The following is a 25,359-nucleotide window of genomic DNA, read 5'->3' on the forward strand; positions in this document are numbered from 1 at the left end:
ATTTTTCTGCTCTGATGATATCAGAGGAATTTTTTAAAATTTAGATAATTTAAAGTATAAAGAATTGTATGTAAGGCTTCTCTAGGATCCATACTCCCCCTCTTTTGTTAAGAAAGACGCTTAGCATTAGTACATTTAACTAAAGTTTGACCTTGGGGGCAGTATGGAATCCCAATAATATGAGAAATATACTTAATAACGAGTTGTTTAAATGCTTTGAAGTAAAAGCAGGTTTATTGTCTGTTTTTATCTGGAGAGGCACTTCTATAACTGTAAAAGTATTTATTAATGTTAATTTTGCTATTTTATTTTTAGTAGGTACTGCCCATATGAAAGAAGAATAAGTATCTATAATGACCAGAGCTAGAGAGTAAAGGGGTAAAGAAATATGAGTAAAGTTACCTGCCAGAGAGCATTAGGTTTTAGACCTCTGGGGTTAACACCTACAGATTGTTCTGTTAGATGAAAAGGCCAGCTTTCCTGGCAACCCCGGGTGATTTGTTTGGCTTGAGAAAAAGGGATTTTATATGCTACATATAGCCTATTGGCATTAGAATGAAAAAACATATGCCCTTCTTGAGGTGAAGAAAAAATTGTTCATAAGAGGGCATCGGCATTCGCCCTTGTATTAATGGGCCAGGGAGATTGGAATGTGATCATATATGGGTAATGTAAAAAGACACGGACCAACTTCTGATTAAACACTGAAGCCTGAGAAAAAGTTGTGTGAGAGGTGCAGGACTGTCAGGAATATATGTGGTTTCTACACCAGGGAACTAGTTAACTATATAAGCTGAATCAGACACTACATTTAAAGTACAAAATTCCAACAGGGCAATTAAAGCAAACAATTTATTTTTCTGGGTAGATTGGTAAGGGGTTGGGATTTGTAATTTTAAATCCAGACCATAAACATCAGCCTTTTGTTATTTAAAAGAAGGAGCTTTAGGAATAGGCTGTGAAACAATAGAATTAATAATCCAGTCACATCTAGTGAGGAAATTTCATAATTTTTCCTGAGGATAATGAAAAGCAATACCAACAAAATCAACTAAAGCAATTTGTAATGAAGTATAAAGGTTCATAAGATTATGGAAATTTTCCTTATTAAATGGCATAGTAATAAATCTGGTATTATACTCAGAGAAATAATTCTTTTTCTACCTAAGACAATTATTATAGACAAATGGTCAATGTGAGGGATAATTGTTTTTTACCCCTTATCATGGGTATATACCCATTTTAATGGCTTATCCTCCTGAAATATAATTTCTGTAGGCGTATCGGAAGTGCCCATAGTCAATAATCCTATTTCTTTGTCAGGTTTTTATCATTGAATGCACGCCTCGGAGATTCTTTATTTTATCAATTTTAACTCGTGTTTTGTTTGTGCGGTAAGAACTTGCAGGCTGTCCAAGAAAGAGTCTCCTTCTAAAGTGGCAATAAAATGTTGTAGGATATAATATTAAATTCCTAGAGTGGGTCGAATCCAATTAATATCTTCTAACAATATTTGCCTGTAATTTAGAGTACAATTAGCTGGGATGTCTATTTGAGTAATCTTTGGTTTCACTGTTTCCCTCTGCACTACATAACCTAGATAATTGTAAGGAACCATAGTTTAAATTTTCTTTGGGGCGATTTCAAACCCTGAGCTTGTAAGGCTTGAACTATTTCTTTCTTTTTTTTTTTTTTGGTGGTGGCACTGGGGTTCCTGGAAGCCCTTCTACTTCCGGGCTACACTCCCAGACCTATTTTTACATTTTTATTTGGAAACAGGGTCTCCTAAGCCAGCACGTGCGGCTGGCTTCGAACCTGAGCGATCCTCCTGTCTCTGCCTCCCAAGCGCGGGGATTACAGGCGTGCGCCACCACGCCCGGCTTGAACTATTTCTTTAAGAAGATTAAGTAGGGTTTCCTTTTCAGGGTGAGAAAGTAAAACATCATCCATATAATGTACTATATATGCCTTTGGGAATAATTTTCTGATAGGCTGTGACGCTGTGTCAGCATAATATTGATACATAGTTGGAGAGTTAGCCATACCCTAAGGTAGTACTCTATGTCGAAATCATTTTACAGGCTGAACATTATTAAGAGAGGGAAGAATAGAAACAAATCTTTGACCATCTTTGAGAAGATGCAATCTTTTAAATCAATTACAGTGATCTCCTAATCTTGGGGTATCATGGGTGGGGCAGGTATGCCTGGCTGCAATGCACCCATGGATTGAAAAGTCTTATTAACAATTTTTAGACTAATTAACATTCTCTATCATTTATTTATTATTTTTACTTATTTATTTTTTTGACTGTTTAAGGAGTTTTTATTAAAGCAATAATTTTATAATCCGAATTGTTTCCTTGTTCAGTTATTAATTTTATTACTTAGAACAAAACTGATGTTTTGAGCTATTCCACAGCAACAAATTACAAAATTAAAGAAAGGAATGCTTTAAATTTTTGTACTTTGCTGAAAATTCTTTTTCCTCAGGGTCATAAGACATTAATTTGTTTTTATATTTTACTATTTTTTGTGGTTCTTTGTTATTTTTGGTATTAGGTTTGATATAGGGGAGAATTAGCAATTGAGCAATATATTCTCCTTTCTTTATCTCTATATTATTGGAAACATGTATCATGACAGAAGTCATCTCTGTATAATCCCCAATCACACCAGTGTGCACAAGGAGGCCCTTTAAAGGTATTGCTGCTGCAAACAAGGATTAATCCTACAGTATTTTTTTTTTTTTTTTTAGATCGGGCCCATGTATTCAAGATCTATTTTTTGAGGATTATTAATAACTAATAATTGCTGAGAACAGGGAGCTGGTAGGTCTATAGCAGCACTCCCCTGCGTGGCCGCAGTAAGTAATATTTGGCAAAGTTACCAGAGGGGTCTTATTTCCAATGACCATATTTTTTAAGAGGTTTTTAAATTTTTTGAGCTCTTATTCAGAAAACTGTCTCTCATTTTGTTCGGGGCTGAGAGAATACCTCCCTATTAGATTTCCTGATTTCTTTTTATTTATTTATATATTTTATTTATTTAATTATGTTATAATTTGCTTTCATCCTTATCAAATTTAGATCTATATTTATTAATTTATTTGTTTATTTAATGTTTCCCTTTCTTACACCTAGGGCATATTCTAGGGAGTAGCTGCCTTCCTCCCTTCTGTTTATCTTCCTTTACTTGTAGGGGAGCTCTACATTCTTTTTTTTAATATATCCTGGCTTCCCATAATTAAAACACTTCTGTTTACTCATATTCTGTATCCTTTCCTGTTTCAATTGCCTCTATCTGGGCATTATATCTTACTGTTTCTATGTTTTGACATGTTTTCTTATAAACTAAATCATTCCTGCTTTCCTTAATGGGCCGAATAGCCGCTTGACAATCTTCATTAATGTTATTGAAACTAGTTGTCTAATCAACATTTCTGACAATTTTGCATTTTTTTTAGTTTTTTAAAAATAGAGTCCTGCAATTTCTAATTAAAAGAATTATATTCTTCGGTGGGTCCCTGTAAGATTTTCGTAAATGGCTCTCCTGTTCCTGTTTCAATTCTTTTGCCAAGCTATAACAGTGGCTTCTCGAATCCAATACAGCTGCTGCGGTTGTACATTTTGGACCTGAGTTCTTACGTCTGACCAAGCTCCAGCTCCAGTGAGTTAACTCATAAGACAACAGGGCTGGATTTCCCTGAGCCATTTGATCATGCATAATTTGTTTTGCCTCCTCACTACGCATATCTGCCATTGCAAATATTGTTGTCCTGTAAGGACCATCTTTGCTACTGTACAGAAATCATAAGGGATCCAGTTCTTATCCCAAGAGTGCAAGAATTCAATGCAGTAATTAGAAACAGGCCCATAGAGCGTGCATGCTTTATTCAGGCCCGCTCCATTCAGTTTAAAAGTGACAGGAAAGGCGAAAGCTAGGTGTGCAGGATAGTCCCAAGATTTAAAACACATAAGTCTGCAGAACTGGACCTGCTCTTTACTCTAAAGGATATATGGTTTTTTTTTGCCACAGGGGCTTAAGGGGGAGTGAGGACTGGCACCAGGGCACTCGTTCCGACTTCTTTTCCTGGGCTTTCTGAAGCAAACATTATCTCCTTCTATTTTTTAGCACGATCTAGATCTTCCTCTGACAATTTATATACAGGAAGCAATTTTTCAGTTTCACTTTCCATATCAAAAACCATGCCATCAATTTGTTGGATAAGCATTCTAATTAAAGACTAAGTGACCCACCACTGATGGGAAATTTTCTCCCCTTGCCGATAGGCCTTCATTATATTTTCTCCAACTTTATTCCATATTTCTTTATCTGGAGTTCCTTCATCCAGAAACCAATGATTATATTTTATTGCTAGTTCATAGCAATTGTGTAATTCCTCTTGTGATATTTTCATCTTATATTGCTTTAAAAGATGATATATTATCTTTACAAAAGGACTTTTACTCACTTTGTGTCTAATGGCTGCTCACCTCTTTCTGCAGCGATTTCTCCCTCTTCTCAAATTTATTCCTTCAAGTCCCTAGTTCTTTTTACTCACTTTTCCTAGCTGTTGCCTTTGCATCACAGCCTGAAGGCTGTCCCTGCCTGGTTCTTCCAGCTGCTTTACCTTTCACAGGAAGCATCTTAGCAAAGCCCTGGCCCATGCAGTCCTGCTCTTGTGTCTACTTCAACAGATGGTTCACAGGGTGAGCAAGATGGGGTTTGGAGACCATATCACTCACCATCCAGTTCGCAAGAGAAACGTCATTCTGGGAAATGTGAGTCACAGGGAGACCCTGCATGAGATGTCAACCAAATGGCTGATGGTTTCAGGAGTGATGACTTTGGAAAAATCCCTATGGCGAGGAGTATCCTTGTGATGTGATGACTAAAGCATTTGAAAGACGTGGAGTGAATAAGGCCTATAAGGCAGCTCAGTGACTGTTTACTACCAAAATGAATCGCTGCCTTATAGAAGTCTCAGGGTAATTGAGGGCAGCTGAAAATGAAGGCCCTCAGAGGGCCTCTGTGAAAGTTTCCATAGAAGCCCTTGCTTTCTGCCATAGAGGAGCAGATGTGTTGAGGATTAGACCCAGGATCTCAGATACAATTGCATACCTCCAGAGACGTTTTACTTTTTTGCAGACAGTACTAGTTCTCCCTAAAGTTTCATTTGTGGCTGAGAAAACCCAGGACCCTATTAGAAGTAGTAGAACACTTGAATGACTGTTCACCAAAATGGTAGTAATGTCCTCCAGCTCATAATTGGTTTTAGACAACCTTTTCCTGGTCTCCACGTTCTAGATCTTCCTTTTGTTGGAAAGTTTGCTTTAGAAAATCTTTAGTTATAGTTTTTTCCCTGCCTTTTTGAGATGTAAATACTTAAAAAAAAAACCAACCTGTAACCTAGCTGGGTGTGGTTGTACGTAACTGTAATCCCAGCTACTCAGGAGGCAGGAGAATTGGATTGCTGAATCTGAGTTCCAGGCCAGCCTGGACAATTAAGTAACCCCCCCACCCAAAATGAAAGCCCAAACATGAACTTCTGCTAGTTTTGCCAACCAGAAAAATTGTTGTGAAGGACTTGAAAACTACCCTTTTGAAATGTAATATTGAGGGAGATAGTGCACTTATCTTCCTTGTACACTCATGCCCCAGTATGAAGACAGGGACCTAATTTTCTTGGGTATCAGTTAGCAAATATGAAGGGCCTAAAAACAGAGAGAAGGTTTTGCAGAGTGGGTGAGGCTTTCCCTTCTGGTGAGAGCTACCACTTCTCCCATGGAGGTTGATACAGAAATTCTTCACTCTACAAAATGACAGGTACTCTTCTCAAGCATTGCCCTTCCTTCAAATCCTGGCTCTTAAACTAATCTAACTAGAGACCTGCTGGGCCTCAGACAGGAAAAATGAGATTAAGGGCTGAAGCAGGTCCAAGAATCACCTACAGTGTACAAATAGTAACCAAGAGAATGCTCTGGGGTTAGGTTTTGAGAGCTTTTGATCAAGAGGGGCAAAAAAAATATGAAAACCTGGAGAAAGGATTGCTGGCTTAGGTAGCACTTTCTTTCAATATTTGATTTTACATTCCAGAAAGTCAAACCAACTCACTGCTAAGAGCAGCTACCATGAGCCAGAGTAAGAAATGGTCCACAATTAAGCAAAGTGCAAAGGTCTGTGTTGCTTGGTAGACTGTAGAGCACAAAACAGCCCAGGGATGTGCACCTGGTTGAGCTCAGAAGACCAATCAGTTGATTACGTTCTTTGGGAGAGCCTAGGAAACCAAACACTGAGCAGGACACTCAGAAACGTATTTTGGGCGCTAGTGTCCATAAGCTCAGTGGCAGTTCCTGTCAGAATGGCAGGGCAGGCAGCAGGAGAAGTCTCACAAAATTATATTGATTAGGATCCACCAGGATGATCCTGAATAACTGAGGCTAGGTGGCAGTGCTTAACTGCAAGAGCAAGGGACCCATGAAATTGGAATGGTTTGCCAAGAGACTCTCAATTTCCAGGGAGTTGTAGAGATTGTTAATACAATAGAATTTGATCAGCAAAATAAACAGGTTGCCACTGAGTACGCTGTGTGACATCTATAATCAGAAATAGGCCAGAACTGGGAAAGAGGAGGCTGAGGGCTGCTGCCTCAATAAAAAGTTGCAATCCTTCCTGCAGTTCTTAAACCTAAACCAATTTTGAGTTCTTGAATTGACTGAAAAGATAAGTACCTGCCCAGGAGAAATAAGTCCATAGCACCACAGCATGTATACACCGGATGATTCCTTAAATCCTTCCTCAGAAGATTCACAGCCTTTTACTCAAAGAACCACATACTCAAGGAAGAGATGACTGAACACAGAGTCTGAGTTGACATTATTCCAAGGAGACTCAAGGAATGATCATGACCCTCTAGTTAGAGTGTGGATTACAGGGATTCTGCAATAAATGGGGTCCTGATAAAGTATAACTTCGAGTGGATCACACACATACTTGGTGGTCATTTCCTTGTCTCCAAATATGTAATTGGTACCATCACTTGGCAATTGGAGCATTCCTTGACTCATTGTAGAGGCCAAATGGGAACCTCTGAAATTATCCTTCCCCAGTCCCGAGCCAAGATTATAAACTAAAGCTTCCCTAGGGGATGGGAAGGAGTGGTAGAAATTAGCACACCATTAGACCTAAAGGATGCTAGGGGGTGTTAGGGATGAGGCCCTAACATTTTATATTTAGCTCATTATCTATAGAATGAATATAGAGTACTGCAAGCTCAACCAAAAAGTAGTTCTGGTTGCAGCTGCTCACTCATGTGTGGTATTATTTCTAGAGTTAACCAATCAGGTTTCAGGTACATGGTTTGCTGACAAGGGTTCTGCAAAGGCATACTTTTAAAATTCTGGTAAAATACACCGGGCATGGTGGCGCACGCTTGTAATCCCCATGCTTGGGAGGCGGAGACAGGAGGATCGCGCAGGTTCGAAGCCAGCCGTGTGCGCTGGCTTAAGAGACCCTGTTTCCAAATAAAAAAGTATAAAAATAGGTCTGGGAGTGTAGCCCAGAGGTAGAAGGGCTTCCAGGAACCCCAGTACCACCAAAAAAAAAATTCTGGTAAAATACAAGAAAAAAGCTGCAATCGTACATAATAGACAATAATATTGTCTTACAACTTTCCCTCAGGACTCTATTAACTCTCCCAAACACTCATTATAATTTATTCACAATTGTTCTGGACCTTCTGGACATTTCAAAGATCACCATATTGATTTATTACATTAATGACATGCTGCGTTGGGCAATGCCAAAGAAACGGGCCCAATTGGCTAGCATTTGGAAGCCTTTTTGACACATTTAAAAGAACTGTGATTTATTTCATCCAAGTTTTAGGGACTCTACTAGTCAGAGGCACTTAAAAAACCACATCAAAGTAAAAGGCATTGGTATATCTTCTCTTTTTTTTTTGTGGTACTGGGGTTCCTGGAAGCCCTTCTACCTTCGGGCTACACTCCCAGACCTATTTTATACTTTTTATTTGGAAACAGGGTCTCTTAAGCCAGCGTGGCTGATTTCGAACCTGTGCTATCCTCCTGTCTCCACCTCCCAAGCGCAGGGATTACAAGTGTGCGCCACCACGCCCAGCTATCTTCTAATTTTTATTGTAGAAAATGAAGAACAGCACCTGTAAAATCTTGTGGGGAGAAGGTTGAAGCACAGTGTGCACATACACATAATGGCTGGCCCTTAAATCCAATGATGTGGAAGGCTGTGAGCTTTGAATGAGCTCCAAAATAAAGAAGGGCATTTTCAACAGCAAAGATATTTTAGAAAATATTAACTAACATATTCCACCTCTGAACACACACACACACACACACACACACACACACACACACACACACACACACACACCACCACCACCACCACCACCACCACCACCACCACCACACCCTCCCCCCACACACTTTCTTTCTCATTCCCCTTTACCTTGAGAGAGGGTGTAGATTTTACTGACCTCTTTCTCATCCCTGAAATTAATATGCTTTTGGGAAATTTAGTGACAACAACTCACTTTCATGGCTATTTCTATTTCGGATTTTGAATGTCGAATTATTGTTTAGAAACTAGGTAATCAGTATTTCATGCTGATTTTCCTGAACTTTTTCCCCCCTAAGATTACTGCAAGTGCTTCCATCACTTGGGCAATGATACTGTGATTACAAGGTGTTAAAATCTTATCAGAGAATACTTTTCTCACTCTCCCCTATTTATTTTCAAATTAGTCTTTTTCTGTGAAATATTTTCATTATGCAAATTTTTGTGTGCAATAGTAATCATTTTGCATTATTAAATCACAAAATATTTAATTTTAAGAAATGTTCTGTCAGAATTTGTAATAAGAAAAGGTCCACTTGTCTAAGATTTGACTCAATCGTAGAATCAGGAAGGGATTCTTGTATATGGCCAAGAAAGTTTTACAGGTTTTTCACTTCTCTAGAATGTTGAAACTTATGACATTGTCCTTGTTTCAGTCCTTCTTTCTGTTCCCTCTTTCCATACCACACTGACAAGCCATTCCTTTCTTTAATCTTGGTATACCTCCTAATAAAATTTTCAGAGGGGATAGTCTTTTAGTCTCTCAGTGTTCTTTCCAACCTTGAGCTCCAATGTTTTTTGTCTTTCTTTTTGACAGAGAGAAGGAAAATGTGTGTTTGTGTGTGTTTGTGTATTAGAGATAGACATGGAGAGTCTGGTGACCAAGACGGTCTCAACATTTCCCTCACTGTGACCAAACTTTAGTCAGGCTTCTTCCAGACTCTAGGATCTTCCTTCTTAAAGCCTAGGTAGAGCCTAACTTCAATAGACGTCTTGCTTTTAGTTGCAAAATGACTTCTTGTCATAAAGATGTGAGGAGTACATTCTGTGTGGGAAAGGAGATAAAGATTGTATCAAAGCCTAAATTTAAGTATTTAAGCTTTTCCTTCCCCTCCATTCTCCCCTCCCCTCCCCTCCCCTCCTCTCCTCTTCTCTCCTTTCCCCTTCCCTTTTTCCCCCTTCCCTTCCCTTCTCTTCTTCTTCATTTTTTTTTTTTTTTTTTTTGCGGGTCTGGGGATAGAACCCAGAGCCATTCGACCGAGCTACAGCCCCTGCCCAATTTTTTATTCTTTATTTTGAAACCCGTTCTCACTGAGTTGCACAGGGCCTCACTAAGTAGCTGAGGCTGTCCGTGAACCGCGATTTTCCTGTCTCAGCCTCCCAAATGCTGGGATTACAAGCGTGTGCCACCACACCCGGCTCCCTTCTCTTCTTTTTAATTATTTCTTTTCTTCTGTCCTTTTCTTTCTGTCTCCCTCTCTTCTTTTTTTACTTATTTTCTACTAATATTTTACTTTCTTTTTATTCATGTTTTTCATTATATTTTGAGACATCACTGGAATCATTTTTATAAACACACTTTAAATTATTTTCTATTGGAAAGAGTGCATCACGAAGATGTTCTCTGCTTTTCTTCTAGATTTAAACTGAGAAATAATAATCCTTTAATTCAAAAGGTACATAGTCAGAACTCTGTTCCAGACACAATGTTAGGAAATGAGCTTGATAGAGCCGTCTGTCCCTATAACAGAAACTTTTCACCACTAAAAGCAGAAATGTCATTCATACACTGAGTAAAATATTACACAGTGAAGAAAAGAAAATAGACCAGTTTTGCTAATAATCAGTTACTGTCTTTTTATTCAAATGCTCAGGTGTGATTCTGAGTATAAAAAAGAAAATGGCAATTACTTATTTCTCAAAGCATGGGAAGTGTAGAGACTTATATATGGCCAGAAATATTTTATTTGCAAAATGTTTGATTAATAAAGAAAGGTAGAATCAGTTATTGCCCTTGCTGAAATAATATTGCTTATCTTATCAAAATATTATTATTAAAAATCAAAATTTATGGCAGATTACACAATTGAATCAAAAGCATTTTTACCATCATACTTGTTAGAAATAGTACCTTAGCCTTTATTCTTCTTTTGTTTCTTTTTTTGTGTGTGTGTGTGGTGATGGGGATTGAATCCAGGGGCATTTTATTTCCAAGCCACACTCCCAGCCTGATTTTTTATTCTTTATTTGAAACAGGGTCTCACTAAGTTGTGGAGCGCCTCACTAAGTAGCTGAGGCTGTCCGCGAACCCAGATCCTCCTGTTTCAGTCTCCCAAGTACTGGGATTACAAGCGTGGCCACCACGCCTGGTTTAATTCTTATTTTCTTAGTTTATCTTATAAACTCTAGTCATCTTTTAAGACTTGACTCACATACCTGTAATTTTTTAAATTGCCCGGAAACAATTAGCTATCTGTCTTCTTATTTGATTTGTTTATTGTTCTATTTTCCAGTTCATAGGTCTTTGCCTTTCTGTACTCTCTTCTTTTTTATATATTTGGTGGAATAGTGATTTAAAATTAGCTAGTCTTGTACCTTACACTGTCTTGCACTTAGGGTTGTCGTTCTGTTTTGGTCTAGTCCAGCTAGTGAGGCACACCCTAATTAAAATTTACCATGTCCTTTCTCTGCTCTTACACATAAATTCCAAGGCTAGGCTAGCGAAAGTCACAGATGACAGAAAGGCAGATTGATGTCACTATTGTCACTAAGCTCAAAGGGCCCCGACACCCACAGTATCTTTTTCTTGCTATATAATTGTTTTCCCATTGAATTACAGTACTATTTTAAACTTCTGTTACTCCCTTCAAATATTTAACTACTAATAGCTCGCTCTCTACTCTAAGCAGATAACTTCATACCTTATTTTGCTGGAAAAAAAAAAATGTAGCCATCAGGAGAAATTCTCTCTCTCTCTCTCTCTCTCTCTCTCTCTCTCTCTCTCTCTCTCTCTCTCTCTCTCGGTACTGAAGATGGAACTCAGGAAAATTCTACCTCCAAGCTACTCCCTCAGCCCTATATTTTATTCTTTATTTTGAAGCAGGGTCTCACTGAGTTGCAAAGGGCCTCACTAAGTACCTGAGGCTGTCCTCAAACTGCAATCCTGTTTCATCCTTCCTAACGCTAGGATTACAAGCATGCACCATCAAGCCTTGCTAGGAGGATTTTAACCTCTTCATATACAATCTAAAATCTGTTTATATCTGTGCTATCAGTCTTTTATTTTTTGTTTTATATGGTAGTAGTTTTAATTTTTGGTTGCATTTTGACAATTTGTAGAAAGTTCTAAAAATAAGTTCACTTATGTTTGGGTGGGTCCAAAAACTTGTTGATAAACATGAGACATCAAATTTGTTATTTTCAATATTTATTAGTAAGGCTGAGACAACAGCCTTTAAACAGCACAATTTACATAAGTTACCAAGGTACATCTTGTATACAATCACAAAACCAAGACATTTTTTTTTTACATAGAGTAAAACTCAAGACAGATTTACAAGCATTTTTAATACAATTCTCCTGTATTTTCAGGTCAATTTATACAATCTTTAGCCCAAGAATTTGTTCATTTGATTTTCCAGAAGGAGTTGGGTAAACCAAAGGGGTGGGGGAGAGAGAGAGAGAACACATTAGCAAATCACCAACATAGCATGCAACATAGTCAGAAACAAGACATATCTCCAAGTACTGTATTTACTTTTGAAATCCATTTTATTAGGTTTTCAGACAAGAAATTTTTACTTTAACATCAGGTTTGTTATTAAGATATTAGCACACACAATAATCAGTAGTGGGAGCACCTGAGCACATCACCAAACAAATATGTAGACACAAACAATAGTCATATTCACATGCTGAATGGCAAAAACTGAGTATTTCAACTTTGTATATTTTACCAAATGTATAGTTATATACAGGGTAATGAATTAAGAAAATGCTTTCAGTCTACCTATAAGATAAGGGATTTGATTATATGATTTTGATTTGATGAATACCTTTACTAATAATAACATGAGACATACAGAAAACATCAATGTGTCATATTCAATGAGAATATTTGTTTCACTCATTCATACTTGCATTACACCAAAGGCAAATGATTATTAAACAAACAGATCATAATTATCCATTGAGCTTTCTTTCACTTTCATTTAGAGTTCAATAAAAGGGAAAAATTGCTTCTACCACACATACAAATACATACAGCTGTAGTTGGCTGATTTTGGAATATTAGACAGTCTAGCAATGAAAATAAGTTTTTAAAAATATTGTTAGTTATGATTTAAATAATAAAGTAAAAAAATACTATAAACATCTTTATGATATCTTAATGAAATGAAGCATTGGTCAAATAATTTCTAATAAACTGGGCACAATATATTAATATATAATTTGTTTTACTTCACATCACCACCACTGCTAGTATCACTACTGCTACCACCACAACCCTTCCTATAATAAGAATCAATATCAGCTGGGTACCAGCTATAATATTCCCACAATATGACTATTTTAATATGTGTGATTCACAAAATTAATCTCACTGATATTCTGAAAATACACATTTAATTCATGTGATCTATTAAAATATGGGCACTATTAAGAAGCAAAGACAATTGCTACTTTTTAATCATGGATATTTTCTTTTCAACTGAAATTGTAAATAAAGAGTTCAGAGTCACCAAAAATTTTTTAATCTTAAGTAAAAACAGGGAAAAGTCCAACTTCTAGTTTCACCTATGTCTGTAATGAAGATTCCATAGTTCCCTGTCTTTTGTAAAAAAAAAAAAATTCACTCTGTGCTTTTTGTCTATAGCTGAAAGTCTCTGTAGGACCGAATTTTAAAGCAACAAGCAACTTCGGTCTTTGATGACTTAATTAAATTGTGGGAAAACTGAGATACTTTTCAAGTTTTAAGTGTTGTAATTAGACTAAACACATGTTAGAGATTACAAACTGTCACTCTTAGGATAAAAATAAGCTAGTTCCAGTAAAATAAAATAAAATAAAAAGTGGAAAGTCATGTGCTGTGATATATACAAAAAAGTAAAAAACACCAAGAGCCCTATTTGCAATTAAAAAAGAAATAGTTTTGTTGTAAGAAGGGTAATCCACATCATTCAGAAGAAATGCACTCAGATAAGGATCAGTGTTGCATAGAATAATTCCAGTACATCCTAGGAGTTTGGTCTGCTGCGAACTTGGCACACTGGCAGGATCTTATGCTCTCTGAAGGGGAATGCTGGTGCAGGGAAAGAAGCCCTGTCATGAACTCTCTTGGTTGATACAGCCCCATCACTACTTCCTTGGAATGGAGGGACATCTAGAAGAGAAAGGCTCCTATTCTTTCAAGTTAAATAGCTACCAGGGGATGATCTTTGTTTCCGTGGTCCCTCCATACATATTTTTCTAAAAGAAATTGTGAGTAGAATGGAGTTAAGACAACTGCTCATACAACCTCTGATGGATACCATTAGATGCAAGCGGCTGCAGAAGAGGACCAATGATGAGCCAGGGTTTCCTTTTAAGAGCAAATAGCAGAGCCTTTTTATAAAAGGAGATCTTCCTGGACCCTTCTCTTTCCCAATTATGAATGATGATTACAGGCTTCCCCAAGTGCTAGTTTCTGCTGGAAATATCCATGACAACCATCAGCAGATCTAGTAGCTCTATAAATAAAATCTTAGCAATATAATATCTTTAATGATTAACCTCCCCAATGCTCACTTTAGAACAATCAATATCAATGATAAATGACACTGTACATCAGAAGAAAGGGGATAAAAAATAGAGAAAAGAAAAGTGATGGCTATGTTAGGGGAAAAGTGAATATCTTTTTTTTGTGAATTTAATAAAGATATATAGCCTGGAATATATGAGATATTCTTATTTTAATGCTTTATATTCCTCTCAAACTGACTATTTTTTCTCTAAAAATGATAAAATTCAACATCCAATCAGTATTTTGAAAATGGTTTTCTCTAATCTCACTAAAACTTTACCTTCAATATAATAGCAGTTTTTAAGTTCAAAATGCTCTGAGAGGCAATGTAATTTATTTAGGGTAGGATAAGGGACTGGGATAAATCACTGTACTTCATTTAATTTAATATAATAAAATTTGCAGATCACTTTCATTTCATCTTATCTTTTTTCATACTAAATGCAAGTTTGAAATTAAAAAAAATAAGTTTTGGAGCAAATTCACACTTTATTCCATGCTAATGCTTGCCATTGTTTTGAAGGATGTTTCTCACATATAAAATTTGAGAATTAAAAAGCTACACAATATTTATTCCTCACTTCTTTATATAAAACTGTATTTTTGAAATGTGCTTTCATCTTTCACAGATTTCTTGATTCAGTTATCCCAATGACCAATGAGGAAGGCTAAGAATATATCATTATTTTTACCAATAGATAAGAAATCTGAGGAAAGTCAGTGTAAGTGACATTTATAAGGTGACCTGAGTGAGGTCAGTAGCAGAATCAGCACAGAAGTCAGGATTTTAATCCCAGCGGCATGTATTTTCCACATCTCCATGTTACCTCCTTTATCATTGAGATTGGTTGATGGGGAAGAGGATGCTTCATTCTAATAACTTAGACCTTGGTTGTTTCATTCTATATCATTAAAATAGTTCAAAGTATATTTAATCTCCAATGTTGGCTTTTACATATTTTCTCAGCATTGATGAACTTGATCTCTGTAATAGTGTCACTAGTAGAGGAAAAGAATACTAGAGAGAACTTGAGCTTGGTGTCAGAGTTTTCATTGTATAATCAGTTAATGAGTTCAGGGAAACAATATTATGAAAAAATAGGAAACGAAACCAATATAATTATTGTCACCAGATTAGAATAATTTGCCAGAGGAAGATTTTTTTTCTTTCTCTGACAATGTTACTCAAGAGAATGGAAATATGCAGGAGAATACATTTATTTGCAATTCAAAGAACACAGGATCATGCTTCCTAGAACATACCAATTTAATCTAGGTCATTTGGTATGTAGATTAAAAATGTCTTGTTTTATGGTAAATTATGGAGATTTTGATGCTTTGTGGGTTAACATTCTTCTTTATTAGCCAGTCAGTTTTATTTCTAGATAAATGTAATTTCTTTTCTACCTAGCATTATCTTCACTCTACATTATTTCAAACTCTACTGAAACAAATGTGCTTTTACACCTTTGTAACTTAGACACAGGGAAAACCTGTATGAGATGGTTGAAAAGTCACGATGTCTGGATCTCCCTTCTCACTTCCCCATGAGCACAGCCACCTCACTTGCGTCCTGGACACATGTAGCTTTATGTCAGAATCTCAAAACAATACATTGTTTGAAAAAAAAATGACGAAGAAGGTGGCTTTTTGAACTTGTGAGAACAGATTCACTGTTATCAGTTCTTTCGACTCTGCATAAAGGATTGCTTTGTGCTGGATTTGGAAACCATATTAATCTTCAAGTCTCTGTGTTTAGCAACAGCTCAATTCCGCTCAAAGGTTTTTGCCTTAAGTAATCAAAATCTCTCCCATAGTTTCTCTTTACAGTCATGAGAAATCCAAGGTCTCACAGCTCTATTTTTGTTGGTTGGTTTTCAACATTTCTTTTGTCTTTTTTTTTTTTTTTGAGTTCTGTGACAATAAATTTGCAAGGCTTTAGTATACATTTTTGGCCTGTTGTTCTTCTTCTTATGTTTGCCCTGAAAACAACTCAGTCCAATAGTAACCAATTGGTGTTGAGTTGAGGCTCTTTAGCCATTTCAGTACCCTGAGCAGACATGGTTCTTCCATTCAATGCGTTTGAGTAGAGCTGACCAAAAGTTTGTGCCAGTTGACTATTCTTTTTCTGAGATCCACTTTGTCAAGCCAGATACAGGCTTCACCAATCAAGGTCTTTTTCATAAACTTCCCTCCATTGGAGAAAAGTAAAATCTAGAGAAAAAATAGTCAAAATTATATATGTATATATGTATATGTGCACACACATTTTTTTCAACTTTTAAAAGACATTTAATAATCAAATAAATAAAACACACAAGAGAGGGTGAGGGTGAGAAGAAGTAACAGGTACACTTATAAGAGACCTACTAACTAAGATATCTTAGAAAGATTAGCATAATACAAATTAATTCATACCAATAATTTTATTATTCTTCAAAGAAATGATACATTCTGAAAACATGATAATGCTAGACAAGAAAACAAGTGTATAAGCAGTAAATTCTAATCAGGTTATGCTTAAACTGACAGTAAGTTTCAAAAGGAAACTTTGCTAGATACATTTTTACTAGTTTATGAAATACTGAATGAAAGGCAAAATTATTTGAATGCTTAGTAAATAAATAAATAGGGTTTTAAAAGGCATCGATTCTAGTTAGTAGTCTGGTGATTTTACTAAAATTTCTTAAGTCAAATGCAGAACTTACTCCACAGGATCTCACACTACAGAGATTATCTTTTCTCTTAGAGAGTAGTTCAAAGATATACAGAGAGCATTAGTTCCATCTGGCGATTAATACTTGGCAGTGATCTCTGTTTCTGCTTTCTCTTCAGAACCTCATTCTGATAATTCAGTATTTCTCCCAGTCTAAAACTTTACTTTCACTTTTCTAACTTTAAAAATATGTATTTTTAGCTGGGCGTGATGGTGCATGCTTGTAATCCCAGTGCTTGGGAGGCTGAAGACGGGAGGATTGTGTAGGTTTGAAGCCAGCCTCAGCTACTTAGTGAGGCTCTCAGCAACTTAGTGAGACCCTGTTTCCAAATAAAATATAAAATAGGTCTGGGAAAGTATATAAAATATAAAAAAGTATATAAATATAAAATTATAAAAATAAGTATAAAAAATATAAAAAAGTATATAAATATAAAAAAGGTCCGGAGGTAGAAAGCCCCTAGGTTCCATCCCAAGTACCCCCCTCACACACACACACTATAATATATATATATTATATATATATATATATATTTTTTTTTTTCAGATAAGACTGTTTCTCCCAATAAGGTTGTGGGATTTCAAATGATTTTATATTAGCACTTGACTCTCTGTATTCCTATCAAATTCATTTTGGACAAACTCATGAACTTCTTTCTCATAGTGCTCCTCTCTGGTAACTTAATCTCAGAATGACCCATATTTTTTCTACACAGAACTCAGAGTTTTTCCTTTAGTTTTTAATTTTGTCCTCTAGTCTAATACCATGCAATTCCACGATTAATCTTTGCTCTACTATGTCTCATATTTATCTCTGGGGCAAGGCTTTACATGCTAAAATGATGAGTTATCTTCATATTTTCATCCTTACCCCTATAACTCATTTCTTCTATTCCTTGTTTTCATGTCTATTGGATACATACTATGTGTAAAGAATTGTGCTTTGCTATAGGACAAAGAGCCACAAAAATTAGGCCTTTCCTTAGAGAAGCTGATTGGTATAGAAGCAGCGACAGGTAAGTATATAAATTATTGTCCAGTGCAGATTGGGGTTAATAGCATAATAAGACAAGCAAAATTATTTGTGAATAAGATGTTATGAATACCCAAGGTTACTGTACTGAGTTTATATTGATGTAGAATATGGTAATGGATGTAGAGGAATAAGAAAGAAGCTTTCAAGAGAAGTAAAAATAGAAAGGACCACTTAGAAGCTTAACCTGGTTTAAAGAAATTGTGATGTATTTGGAGTGGAAAACTATGTAAGGAGCTGAAACTACATCGATACAATTAAAAATCATCTTGAAGTACTTAGAATGATTCAAGATCATGATGAGGCATTGAAAGTTTTTCTTTTTCCCTTTACTTATTTTGTTTATGGTACTGAGGACTGAACTCAGGGGTATTCTACCTCCAAACTACACCCAAGCCATTTTCATTTTTTTTTTTTTTTTGGTGGTACTGGGGTTCTTGGAAACCCTTCTACCCCGGGCTACACTCCCAGATACCTATTTTTTATTTTTTATTTTTATTTGGAAACAGGGTCTCTTAAGCCAGCGCGGCTGGCTTCCAACCTGCGCAATCCTCCTGTCTCCACCTCCCAAGTGGAGGGATTACAAGCATGCGCCACCACGCCCGGCACCTTTTTTAAATTTTGAAATAGGATCTTGCTAAGTTGCTGAGGCTGCCCTTAAAACTGAAATTCTATTGTCTTAGCCTCCCAAGTACTGGGATTATGGGTATACAGCACCTTGCATGGGTTATTGAAGGGGTTGAATGTAACCCAAACCATTGTATTAAAAGAATAACTGTAGCAACGGCATAATGAAATGAATTAACCATATAAGACATTAAGTTGGCTCAATAAACTACCAAAGCAATGTTATTAGCAAAGACAGGGGCCCAAAGAGGATCAATGCCAGTGACCATGGAAGTATAAAAAATCTATATAAAATGCATAGAGTAAAGATCTTTAATGAAGGAGAAATCCCTGTGAAGTAAGGGGTGGGTGTGGGAGAGGGAGAATTAACAAAGGAAAACTTCCATGGACATGTACATATGTGAGAATACCTATGTCAAACTCAATATCATGTAGGGGGAAGGGAACTCTGGGGAGAAAGCCAGGGGAAAACCAACTGCTGTATGCATGTATGTTACTATCATTATCTACAACATTATGATGTGAGACTCTAAGAATATAATGCACCAATAAATGTATAAAATGATAAATGAAAGGTCAACAAAAATAAAAAAGCCTAAGTCAATATGCAATAGTAAATAATTGTAAGTACTGAGCTAACAATAAATAATCAGTTTAGTAGAGAAAAATAAACAAAGTAGAGAAGACTTGGCAGATGATTGGATGGGGTGATTGAGCTGGAGAAGGCTAAAGTGTTCCTGGGGTCAGACCTCTATGAAGTAGTCATTTTCTCAAGGGTCATATAACATATAATCAGTATGCAAATATTAAATAATAAAATATAAAATAAATAAATACAATGAAAAATTTAAAATAGTAACTGTATATTACAGAGTTACCTGAACGGAATGTCCGGCAGGACTTAGGCTGAATCTAAAAGTTTCATTAAATGAAGGCTCTCTATCATGTCTACATACTCTTGTTTTTTTCTTGATCACCTTTTTTTGAGTAGAGATGTTGATCACATACACTTTCACATATAAATCTGAAAATGAGATTCCAGCACAAAGTCCATCAATCATATGGTTTTCTATTGAAAGAATAATTTCACCATGAGACTTCTACATTTTATACAAAGGTAGCAGAGTGTGTATAATTTGTATAATTTGTTTCAGAGAACATAAAATGATTAAAATATATCAATTTTCATAACAATTTGATTTTATTTTTCCTGTTGTTTAACAAATGTATAAATTTATATACTGGAAATTTTACTAAAGACTAGGAGAAAAATTTGACACATGGCAGAAATTAATTCTTTTTCACATTTTTGATATATTCACTATATAGAACAAATTTTAATTAGCATTTTCCATATACTCAATGCATACACTCGACAAATTCCTGGATATCTTTATATTGATATTGTCATAACATTAGATACCTGGTAGATGATCAGGAGACTTAAATTTGTAGGTAATATTTCTGCATTGGAGAATTTCAACTATTAGTTGTTCACCATCTGTTTTCATTTCCTTTTTTAATGCAATCTTGATTTCTCCCATTACCTGAGTTTTAACTGAAAGAAATAATGGAAATAATTGAGTAATCTTTAATGATATTTATTAAATATTCATTTTAACCATTCATTCATACTTTCTTTTATTGAATGTTTTATCAAGAGCTAAAGCACCTTATTGCATCCTGTGAATACACAGATGGATAAACCAATGCAGATACTTAGAACAAAGTATGTTAAATATAATAATAGGCTAGTACTCAACTTTAAGTTTTTATGCCCAAAGAGGTAAGAGGTGAGACTGTAGGGAGAAAGATATAAACAAAATCATTCTAATATAATTTCGGTAAATAATAACAAGTAATGTGAAACACAAGTTGTATGCCAACAATTGCTTATTACTAGGTTTGCTCAAGAACATTCACTAACACAATTACACATCATTTTTTATTATTTTTACTTCCTTTTTTCCCTCAGTAAAAGAAATAGGAAGAACATATAGTAATAAAATTGCATGAAGCAAAATATAATGAGTGATATAAGCTGGATTCACTACATTTCCTCCCAATGTTTTATCTTGGGTGTTACATGCTCAAAGAACATGCTAGGATAAATCCTTCATTAACCCACTTATTCCTCTATTAATTTTTACTCATTCACTAGCACATATTTTATTTCTCATCCTACTCTGTGGGAGCACTCTGCTGCAGAGAATGACTATAATGGTGAGCCAAAAAGAAAAAAAGAAAGGTTATTGGTTTCATGATTTGGAAAGTTTCATAGTAATAAAGAATTAAATTGCTGAGGATACTCTTGAGCCTGTGATTCTTCTATCTCAGGCTCTCAAATATTGGGATTACAGGCATCACATCCTCCCCTAGAGATAGTCTCTTAAAGATCACTAGCAATGAGGAATTCAAATCCAAGTCAATGAGCTTCATGTGCTATTATTTAAAAATCCATCAGTCAACTTTGAATTTTTTTTGTGGGTCTGGGAATGGAACACAGGGACATTTGACCTCCGAGCTACACCCCCTATTTTTTTAATTCTTTATTTTGAAACAAGGTCTCACTGAGTTTCAAAGGGCCTCACTAAATAGCTGAGGCTGTCTTTAAACCACAATCTTTCAGTCTCAGCCTCCGGAATGCTAGGATTATAAGCATGCACCAGTACGCCCGGCTAACATTGCATTTTGAGTGTGTGTGTGTGTGTGTGTGTGTGTGTGTGTGTGTGTGATCAAACCTAGCATCTTATATATGATAGATAAGCACTCTGACACTGAGCTATATACCTGTCCATATATTATTTTTATTTTGTGACAGGGTCTCTCTAAATTGCTCGGGATGGTCTTAAACTTGTGATCTTCCTGCATCAGCCTCCCACATAGATGGGATTACAGGTGCATCACATCACCACCAGCTAAATGGATCTTTTTAACTCTGCCTATGTTGACAATAAATATATCACTCTAATTTATGTACTGAAAAGAATCAATCTAAAAACTAGAAAAAATCTGATCCACAAAATAGGAATTTTTTTTCATATTTTTCTTATGTATTTCACACATAGATATAATTTTATTAGCATTTTAAAATTAATTAATAAAGCAAAACCTACCTTAAACTGTATACAAAACATAAAACTAAAACCTAATGTCCAAACAGTTGGAAATGCAGAGGTGGGTATATATGTCAGGCATATGGAATCAATCAAGACTATAGCAGTTGAGATCTAAGCATCAGATAAAATAGTAATCAGCTTAAAAAGCAGCAAACAATACAAAAAAAAAAACCTCTGTATAAAGCTAAAAATCCACAAGTTATATTGAAGATAAAACCTATGAATACATATGCACTGCTTACATAGTTATATAAATAAAACTCTAAGGGCACATAGGAAATATAAAAAACATAAGGAGAATAATAAAAGAGACTTTAATGCAACATCTATAGTACAAGATAGGCCAAGTAGACTAAAAAGGTAGAGAGAATATTGAGACACCATAATCAGTAAAGTAGATTTCACAGATATGTATCAAACACTCTGATAATAGAGAATATACCTTTTGTTCTCAGTCAATACAGAACACTAACAAAGACAGATTATATACTATATTACAAAGATGTCAATAGGTTTTGCAAAATGACACTCTTAAAAATTATCTGATAACATGCACAAAAACAATTATTGGGTGCTGATAAAATATTATGAGAAAATATAAAAGTTCTAAGAAATAAAGATGATAAAAAAAACTCACTTTGCATCAGGATCTGTGAGTTAAAGTATTGATCAGAAGAAAATCAATACTCCTAAACTCTTTTCTCCTTTAAAATAATTAGCAGAAGAACATGCATATACATTACTGTTATTAGTAAAAAAAATTTATGTAAATTCCAACTCCAAAAGCTAGGCAAAAACAACCAAGGGAAGCAATAGAATGTACAAAGAAGAAAATAATAAAGATACACACCAAAATTAATGAGGTAGAAAGTTAAAAATAACGATAGGTAGGCTGGGCATGGTGGCGCATGCTTGTAATCCCCGCACTTGGGAGGTAGAGACAGGAGGACCGCACAGGTTCGAAGCCAGCCGCACTGGCTTAAGAGACCCTGTTTCCAAATAAATATATATATAAAAAAATAAGTCTGGGAGTGTAGCCCAGAGGTAGAAGGGCTTCCAGGAACCCCAGTACCACCACCAAAAAACAAAACAAAACAAACAATAGGTAAAATTAACAAGTCAGATTGTGGCTCTTTGAAAAATATCAACAAAATGGAAAAAATCAATAGTGAATTTAATGACTAGTGACCCCTTAACTGTGATGCCACTCTCCTTTCAATGATTTGATATAAATATTTTAGCTTCATGAATATGCTCTAATACTAGTTGGTTTATATTCTGTTTACATTGTCAGATAGAAAAATGTAATTCTTATCTAATATAGCTACTTTAATTAGCAGGTGAAAACCCAGTTGTGGTTATTTAACAATTTTAGGTAAGATTTAAAGAGCTCATTCTAATCCATCTGTTCTTTTTAAAAGGAGCTTCACAAGGAAATAAAGAATCTCCAAAGTAAAAATAAGAAAATAGAACAGATCTTAGAATCCCTCTTCTCCAACATTTAGAAAAATTAGAAAAAACAAATAAAAAATTCAGTGAATTGCTAACCAGTAGCAAGAAAACAAAAATAATCTATAGCCTCCTGCCAGAAAAACTAAAAACTGATGTTCAGGAATGGAAAGGCATATTCTAATAAGACACAGCTCAGCAGCACTCCTGACCACAGCATATGTCACAGAAGCTTGCCAGGAAAAGAGAAGGAGTTGACAAAACCCTGGAAGTTATCACTAAATTCCTCATCACAGGGAAGTAGAAGAATGGTCGATGTAGGTAGCTCTCGGAAAAGCCTACTTAGCTAGACTTTGTGAGTCTGGAAGCCTTGGGTATCACAAGGACGCTCTGAGAGTATGAGCAGAATTCGAAGAGACCGCCAAGGCCCCATATTGTGGGAGCTCCAAGAGAAAGCACAATAAATATGCAAAGCTTAGAAATCTTTTCATGGGATTAAGACACACCTGTGCCTGTGAAATTGAACACAGTCAATAAAGAAAAACAAAAACAAACGAAAAACCCCATTTAATTCGATCTCAAAAAGAGGGCAAAATCTAGTCAATTGGGTTGGCAAATACATCAGTCAACTGTAACTCTTTTCTCCAAAGTCACAGGAAAAACAAAAAACAAAACACAAAAAAGAAACAAAAACATCTATTTCCCCATCTCTCAAACCATAGCTGGGGTAGAGGAAAAAAGAAGATTTTTATTGAAAGGGAGGGAATTCAGGAAGCATCACTCCCAGTATTTGGAGCCAATAGAAATCATAGATAGACCTAATCTCACTAATGAGCATGATACATTTTTTTCTGGGAGAAATTCATTTTTATAGGTCATAATCTTCTTTTATAGAACTAACACTCTAATTCACCCACTACTTGAAGTTGGTTGTAATTTCCCACCTTCTCACTTGCAGAGAAAGGTGCATTAAAAACTTGCTAATTGAAGTTCTCAAGCCATCACATTGTCTGATTATTTCTTGGAGTTTAACCTCACATGTTGCACAGTGTGATATTTGTGACGTTTTTTGATAAGTTTGTCTTTGTTCAAAGTTTTAACACTTGCTTGTTCATATTTTTACTAAAGGGAAAAAAAGGACATGAAGTTGTCTTCAAGCAGTTGATTATGTGTTCATTGTGGATTATCCTATCAATCATATCTGCCTTCATACAGGTTCTGAGTCCTTCGTTTTTTGAAGCAGCTGCAGTGGATGGAGAGGAAGACATCTGTGTCCTCTGTCTCTACAGAGTCGGCAGTAGCTCCAGATCTGCTTGCAACTTTGAACACAAAAATACATCACACACACAGATGTGGGGTGATGTCTTGGAATAAAGAGTAAATGGAAGTAGGAAAATCTGCATCCAATTTCCAGGTCTCTTGGTATCCTGAAACTTATGCTTCTTTGGTATTATTAAAAAATAAAGATGAGCCAGGTGTGGTGGTGCACACTTGTAATCCCCGCGCTTGGGAGGCAGAGACAGGAGGATCGCGCAGGTTCGAAGCCAGCCGCGTGCGCTGGCTTGGGAGACTCTGTTTCCAAATAAAAATGTAAAAATAGGTCTGGGAGTGTAGCCTGGAGGTAGAAGGGCTTCCAAGAACCCAGGTACCACAAAAAAAAAAAAAGATGAAATGCTAATAAAAAGATTTAGAGCATTTTTTAACTACACACAAAAAAGTTGAATGTTTAAGGAAATCAATGTTTAAATTGACTTAAGCATTATACAATGAACATATACATAAAAATCACATGGTGCCCATAAATTTATATAATTTTATGTGTCAATTTTTAGAAAAGAGTACAAATGAACCATATTCTAGAGAAGATATTTATCCTGTAATCTGGAACAAACCTGGAATTTATGAATCAAAATAAGAAAAGAAATGGAGTGAAGGGATGTGAGAGATAGGCTGACAAGATAACAGATGAGGCTGAAAATTGAGGATTACAATGTTAAATATAAAAATGATCTTACTTAAAAAGTATTAATAAGTTAGAAACATGAGAGAATAAAGTTAGATAAGACAGAAATAAATACTATTGACATAAAAGAAAGAAAAGCCCAAGACAATACAAAAAAAGCAGAGAAGGTAAAAATCAGTGCTAGATATGTAGAACAGAGAGAACTGATTCAATATAACTGGTATATTAGAAAAAGTAAATTCAAGAGAATAGAAACTAACATTTATTTAAGTAAACAAACCTCTAAAATAACAGA

At 35.6% G+C, this 25,359-nt stretch overlaps 1 protein-coding gene across 2 annotated transcripts in view; it reads right to left on the reverse strand.

Moving 5' to 3' along the window:
* Positions 1–16,230: 16,230 nt before the first annotated feature.
* Positions 16,231–25,359, reverse strand: part of PCLO (piccolo presynaptic cytomatrix protein) — a gene marked incomplete at both ends in the record, with an annotated part of 389,946 nt that continues 380,817 nt past the window's right edge. For both annotated transcript variants that reach the window (XM_080701058.1, XM_080701057.1), the window contains 3 exons: positions 16,231–16,371; positions 19,412–19,557; positions 19,957–20,091. In XM_080701058.1, coding sequence (XP_080557184.1) covers positions 16,231–16,371; positions 19,412–19,557; positions 19,957–20,091 — 422 coding nt within the window. The remainder of the gene's footprint in view (positions 16,372–19,411; positions 19,558–19,956; positions 20,092–25,359) is intronic.

This window comes from Muscardinus avellanarius (genome assembly GCF_963383645.1).
Source record: "Muscardinus avellanarius genome assembly, chromosome: 9".
Classification (NCBI taxonomy): domain Eukaryota; kingdom Metazoa; phylum Chordata; class Mammalia; order Rodentia; family Gliridae; genus Muscardinus; species Muscardinus avellanarius.